This window comes from Vipera berus (assembly GCF_964194415.1).
Source record: "Vipera berus genome assembly, chromosome: 3".
NCBI lineage: Eukaryota > Metazoa > Chordata > Lepidosauria > Squamata > Viperidae > Vipera > Vipera berus.
Genome location: NC_138204.1, coordinates 80,157,966 through 80,165,436, shown reverse-complemented (window position 1 = coordinate 80,165,436; position 7,471 = coordinate 80,157,966). Strand labels below are relative to the sequence as shown.

Here is a 7,471-nt window from a genome sequence, read left to right as displayed (position 1 = left end):
AAGTATGTAAACTCAGGACACATAGAAAAGGTGTAGGTTACTCCTGTCATCTTGACTTTTTTGACTTCCCCTGTGGATGCTACTGATTAGCGAGAATTACAGCTCCTGTTTTCTGACGGAAAGGGACTCTCACTTCTTTCACATCCTAGTCCACTTGCCTGTTTTTCTTTCTTTATCTTAAGTCTTTTCGGTGATCTTAACTTTGGGGGTGGTGGGAGTGAGATAAATAGCTTGACTGTTGCTATGACAATGTGTGAGGGATTCAAGTTCTCCTTGAAATACAAATCAGTATTCATCAAGAGATCTACTACTACTACTGTTTATGGCTGTCATGGATTTCTTTACAGTACATATATCACTCATTTCTTCGCATAACAACCCTTTGAGAGATGACTCATGCCAGCCCTCTTCAGCATTGTGTGAGATGGGATTGAACATGGTTTTCCCTTGTTCTAATTGTAATTTGAAAAGCTCCAGGCTCTTCTGCCAACTCTGTCCTAGATCAGTCTGACAAATCAATGGCCCCTGAGGAAGTTAACACTAGGCCTCCTTGGCAGAACTTGAAGGCTTATTGGACCTTTATTATTTGAATGGAAACTCCAGTCAAATATGGGGAATTCCCTGAGTTTTATTGAGTTCCTGGCAGGTTTTTTATTTTTAAATATGTGTTTTATTCCCACTCCTACAGAATTAGAGTTAAGGAAAAAGCATAGTTAACCTTGTACGTTTCATTTTAAGGCACCATCTCTTTTCCAAATGTGTGCAAAGAATTAGGACAAAAGTTCAGCTTTTGTTTGGTTCTTCTCTTCCTGAATCTATAAATAAATAAAATCTCTACCTACCTATCTATAAAAATGTTGACAAGAAGTAGGAGAAAACAAGAGATCTAAATGGAGAGAAGATAGATGCTGCTGAAAATGTCCCTTAAAAGATAACAATAGATATACATAACATCTCAGAGAGGCAGTGTAATTCGAAGTGTAATTCAATGGTTGTAACTACACTGTACAACGTCCACTAAACTCAGTAGGACCTGCTGATAGGCAAACACATGCAGGATTGCTTTGCATATGCATAAAATCCTTCTAGCATTTCTGTAATTTAGATTAGGCACTATAGGGGTAGATTATATACACACATGTACAAGCAGAGAGAACTTTAATGCTTCTACTTATTATGCAATCTATGTCTTGTGATTATGTTAGGATGACACTTGCTGACTTTGCTAAAGTTATTCCTTAAACTTCCCAGAACTTCCTAGTTTGAAAACTAAATAAAAGGAAAAAAATAGATTGGGTGAGATGGGATTAAAGTGAATGAAGTAGTTTATTTATTATAGACATTTTGTTATCTGATCTGTTTCCCCCTTGAGATATACGCCCCAGTATATTCTAAAAATCCCAATGTTCCAAGAGAGATTCTTCCTAAGATTGGTACCTGTATGTCTTTGTCAAAACGTAATCCAAGTAAGCTGCAAACCAAGAGGGCACAAAGATTAAGTGCGTGTTGTGATGTCATAAACACTGGGATTCCTGAAATGCATCCTCAGATCAGATACTAATAAATACGTGACAGAATCTGCATTGTGCAATCACAATCTAGAACATCTCCTGCAGATAGAAGTGGAGGATATGATAAGTAAGCTGAATGTTTTGTTTTTCATAGAATATAAAGAAACCCTTTGCTGTGTAGGCCTGTTGATACCAACTAGAACACAGGTCTGCAACCCGCGGCTCTTTCAGCCGTCTCCTGGGGCTCCCAGTCCTCTGCCAGTCCAAAAAAAAAAGTGGGACTAAAAAAGTTCAACCAATCAATTCAAATATGCAGGGTAGGTGCATATCTTGCCTTGGCTCCACTCTTCAGTCAAACCCTGTTCTGCGCATGCACGCATGTATGCGCATGTGCACACATTTTTTGCGGCTCCCAGTTTTTCCTTTTGTGAGGGAACCGGTTCCGAGTGGCTCTTTCACTGTTTCAGGTTGCTGACCCCTGAACTAGAACAATGTTTGTGAAAGGTTAAAAAAAAAGTAAAACAAATCCACTAACACTTTCTGGAATTGGATTAATATTAACTAATGTGTGTATATGCAAGAATTGAATAAACTTAGTAGGAGCTCCTTTCCTTGGAATATCAGGAAAACTAACTCTGGTATCTGATAAAGGAAAACTCCCTTAACTTCTAAGTTAAAATATATCTGCAAGGGGAAAAAAGGGGGGAGGGGAGCAAGACAATTTGGAATTGTGCCGATAAAAATAGCTTGAATCCATTTGAGAAATATCCCGAAAAAGCTCTCTCCCCTTCCCCATAAAAAAGCACACCTCAGTTAAGCGGCAAGTATATTAGATTTCTCATGGTCTCAAAGATGTGATATAGATCAATTGTCCTTGCATTTTTCCTAATGTAAGTCAAGGATGGTTGGGGAAATCATCTCTGTAGTCACAGAACATAGTAAATCAGTTTGTACCATCTTTCTCCTTTTGGCAATATATTTCTGTTATTGGAAGATGTGTGAATCATGCAGCAGACTAATAAACCATGATTTTTTTTACATTTGTCTGAAATGGTATAGGGCAGGGGTGTCAAACTCAATTTCATTGAGGGCCGCATCAGCATTGTGGTTGCCCTCAGGGGGCCGGGTGGGTATGGCCTGGGTAGGCGTGGCCTACTGGGTGGGCATGGCTAAAGTGCGTATGGCCTACTGGGTGGGCATGGCCAGCTCTACATCGTTCACATCAAGGGTGCCTATGGGGGCCTGGGCAGGAGTGGGACAGATCTGAGGGTCTCTGGCAGAAGGAGGGTCTCTGGGCCAGGGCCAAGGCAGTGGGGGCCGTTCCCTCACTGTTTCCAGGATGGCTTCGTGGGCCGCATGAAACCACTTCGCGGGCAGGATCTGGCCCCCGGGCCTTGTGTTTGACATGTCTGGTATAGGGTTTCCTGCCTTAGCAGGGGGTTGGACTAGATGACCTCCAAGGTCCCTTCCAACTTATTATTTTAAATTTTATATACTCCCACTTCTATGCTTACACAACTCCAGTACCAGTTTGGAAGATTACAAAGTAATGTTTTCAACCTTGGCAATTCTAAGATGTGTGGACTTCAACTCCCAGAATTCCTCAGCCAGCCATGACAAAGGAGAATGCACTATGGGATATACTACCTCATAAAAAAGCAGCACAGTCTTTATGCAGTGTTGTACATAATTTAATTTGCAGTTCTGTATATAAACTTTTACTGTATTGCACACTATTGTAACAAACTAATTATTTTCAAAGAAATCAGTAAATACTTAAAGGATTTTAAAAATAAGGGTTTTAATGCAGCTGAAAAAAAAGAGAAGCAATTTACTTAATGAGATACATTTTTTATGTTGAAAATGAGTTTTACATACAGCTAGAGTACAGTTAAAAGATACCATACAGTCCAACACTTAATTCCTCAAATTGTGTAAAATTAACAAGTCTCTACTGTCAAATATACAGTATTTCATATGATGGAAAAGGTTTTTCTGTTTTTGAAATTAGACAGAGGCATCTTTCTCTTCTTGTGGCTTTTGTATATTTAAAATGATAGGACCATTTAGCACAATGCCAAATGTGTACTTCAACAGTATTCTTGCTGCCCTCCAGATGTGTTGGACAGAAATTCCCTTATTTTTTCAGCATGTTCAGTGCTGGCAGGGAGTGATTGTTGACATATCTGGAAAACAGCATGCTGGAAAATGTGTTTTCATGCACTGTGAATAGCAACTTCCTTATATTTTGCCCAACCCCTTTCTGTTTCAATCTATTACTCCCTTATTATTATTGATGTTTACTGTTTATTCCTGACAATGTAAAATATTTAAAGAAGCATAAATCAAAAGAACGAAAAAGGTGTTTCAAAATTGCCCATCTAAAGTTGAGAACTTAAGCATGCTAGAATCCATTCCATGGACATCCAGAATGAAGCCTCACACTTACACATACTTTAAAATTACCCAATTAAACTATTGGCTAAAATTCATACTTGAATTTTTTAAAAAAATGATCAGCATTTACTAAAATCCATGAAAAAATTAATGAATTTATTGGATACAGTTAGCATACAACAGCATGTCCTCTGTCTAGATGAAATTAAAAAAAACCCTAACCCTTTTCATACAAATAACTGTTTTATTTTATTTAATGTGACAATATATTACATAAAATTTCCTACTGCAGATTTTCATAGGCATCCTCTTGCACATAGACAGACAGTAGTGGACAAAGATGGCAAACAACTAACAATGATTAGCAAAACTGCCTGACAACTTAAAAGATGTGCAGAAGATTGTATGATTCATCTTATTCTAGACTGAAAAATGTCTACAGAGGTTTTCATTAAAGGAGTGTCACAGAGTTTAAAAGGAAATAATGCCAATTATCTTACATTATTGGTATTAGAGAACCCATTGATTACCTAGCAATTTAGATCAATTGGGTAGAATAATCCTTCATTCTTATAGACGCGCAAATTGAACATAAAACATGAGCCTAAGTGTATTGATGTGCCATCTTAAGACAGGCTCTCGTGGGATAAATCAGAAAAGTAAGTGCCTAACTAAAAACTTCAAGGATACATTTAAAACCACAAGGACATGTGCTGAGCTACTGATCATTAAAAACAATGAAACAGAAGTCTGAAAAAGTGCTGGAAGCAAGCACATGGCAGCAATATCCATACAGGTCAGTTGATGAGATTATATGAAACTTAATTCAACCCACTCAATTCTTTGTGCAACCATAAATTTCATTTCACCAAAAGAAAAAATGTTAGAAATGAAGACACCACATCACAGATGGTGGCAGTTTCAAACGTCGTTTCTTTTCTATATGAATGAATTGCTGCTGATAGAAACACCATGATTGGAGCAGCATTCCATCCTTGAATTTACTAATATAGTATACCAGAATAAAAACTTGGCATTTGTTTCTTTTATTCTTCACAGCTAACAGAAATACCAGGTTTATCTAGCAACTTATCAATATTTTAATACTAAATTTTCAGTTTGCTAAACCATTTTATTCTCATAGCTAAAGAGATAAAAAAGATGCTTTCCCCCCCCTTCAATAAAAAAAGGGTTGAAATGTGAAATACTTCAGGAGCCCCACTGACGTTACTAAAAATCAGTCCTAGTCTCTTGACAATACTGACCAAATCTTTTACAAGTTCCAGGCTTTAAGGTGTTTAAAACCTATTTAAATAGTCAATTCTTTATATGCAAGTTACTAAACATGATTAAATATGGTCCAAAGCCCAGACTGGATAGAATTGTTCCTGTTTACTGAGACTGTGCTACTTATGGCACAGTACACTTATAGCATATTAACCTACTGCCTAGGAGAATAACACAAACTATGAGGCAGAGAGAACTGCCAGCAATGTAAAAACCAAGGCACAGGGGTAGCTACTGTACCCTACACAAATTGTCCAATTTTGAAAATAGGTTTGGTCAGTCTCCAGGAAGAGATCCTTAAATCAATTAGCGTACGCTCATATGGTGATAAATACTACTTTTAAAACGCTAATGAAGTTGGCTAGGTTTAGATTGTGTTACCAAAGTAAACAAAAAAAAATACTACTAAAAGAAACCCCTATGAACTGTAGTCTCACGCACAAAGATGGACACAGAAGGATTGGCCAGCACAAACTAGAAGCAACATTTACCTTCCACTTCAGTCCAACTCGTATTAGCCCAAATACCTTCAGTTTCATTCATACACATACATTTATTCAAAATAAAATGGAGCATTCTTGAGTAAAAGGCTACTTCATTTTAAAAAAAGTGGGTCAGAGAAAAGAGGAGAAATTAACAATACACAGAAAACAAGGGAAACAATAGAAGCCAAAAGGTAAATAGGAAAAGTGGTCTATATTCTGTGTAACAGCACAAACCGTGCTTGCTTAATTGTGCCTAGTTATAAGGGTTGGTGCAACCTGCACACATGGAAGATGGCAATAAAGACCTCAGTCAGCTTTGTGGAATGAAGTAACTAGGTAATTGTTTTGACATATGATGGTCTCAGCTCCACTTCATGAGTTAACAGAGTGCAAAGACCCCAGTATGAGCCCTGATGTCCTCTTATCCTCCAACAAGTACTAAAAATCAGCAAATTCTTTTGCACATTTCTCTGTTAGAGAAACACGGATATCTTCTTCCTCATAGTCATCAAAGTTGCTGGTATCTCCCGGGCCTCGACATTTTGGTATGAATGGAGCTTCTACCTATATAATAATAATAAAAAAGCATGAACAGTTGTTAATTGCTAATCTGAAGGAATTAAATACTAAGACTGTGGGAATTAAAAACAAACAAACAAAGCCTTCAAAAACAATCATTACAAGGACTATTTTACAGGGAATGAAAATACCCCAAAGAACAAATATAAATACATTGTGTCACCCACTGTGTGAATTAAGGAGCTACACAGATCAGGAAACTGCCAAAATAACAAAATTAATGTAGCAAAATTGAGTCAAAATGTAGTACAGAAAACTAGAACAAAACAAGGTCCAAAATACTGAAAGAACTAAACTGCCATTTATCAAACACCCCTCCCCCAATCTTTCAAAAATGTCTATATAGAAGTAACAGGGTTGCATTAAAGACCAGGTTAGCAAGGACACTGGAATGCACTGAAAAGGTGAAATAATTGAACACTGCATAAAGTCTTAAAAAATCATAACCTTCAAAGCCAACGAATACAAAAGGAAAATTCAAGAAGCAAACGAAATAGAAATACATGGCCGAGAGAGATAAATGATGCAGAATGTTTTGGATTATTTGAAAAATAATTTGTAGCATCTCAACAAATGCTCAAGTCATGTGATCTGTTTACAATCAATCATTGTTTATTGGTTTTACTGTTGAAATGCTGCATTCTTGTTTGTTATTTACAACTGTGTTATACACAAAAAGTGATTTTTGTGAGTCTAAAATGGCCAACAAAGTAGATTCAAATAAGATCTGCTTTGTGGAAAAAATGAATATTAATTTGAGAAAGCTGAACACATTTAGCTTAAAATTCATTCATGTAAGACAATTATTATTAGAAACTCAGGTCTTTTTATGAATGCACAGACTAATGCACAGGGTAACTACAAAAATATAAAACCTCACATGTAAACACTCCCTCACCAAACTTGCATCTGCACAAAATGGATCCTGATAATAAGATAAATAAGAGAGGCTAATTTAAATGTTGCCATATATGGATTTCTCCTCCATGCATCCTAAGTTCAGGCCGGGTGCGTCATCTGGAAGCTGCGCCCACCCCATTGCCAGCAATGGCAAAACTGTCCCGATACATTGCGCGACATCACTTGACGTCGCGAGTTTGACATGTTTGCTATAGTTTACTACAGGTATATCCAGTGCTTTTTTTGTAAAAGAAAAGGGTGTTTTATTGTTTAGGGCTATTTGGTTTAATTTCATTTTAATTTTTGTATATT

At 37.0% G+C, this 7,471-nt stretch overlaps 1 protein-coding gene across 2 annotated transcripts in view; it reads right to left on the bottom strand.

The window, feature by feature from the left end:
- Positions 1-3,293: 3,293 nt before the first annotated feature.
- The window catches only part of PRKACB (protein kinase cAMP-activated catalytic subunit beta), a gene marked incomplete at its 5' end in the record, with an annotated part of 78,680 nt that continues 74,502 nt past the window's right edge, over positions 3,294-7,471 (bottom strand). For both annotated transcript variants that reach the window (XM_081324732.1, XM_081324731.1), the window contains one exon: positions 3,294-6,244. In XM_081324732.1, the coding sequence (XP_081180858.1) occupies positions 6,119-6,244 (126 nt within the window). In that variant the 3' untranslated portion in view covers positions 3,294-6,118. The remainder of the gene's footprint in view (positions 6,245-7,471) is intronic.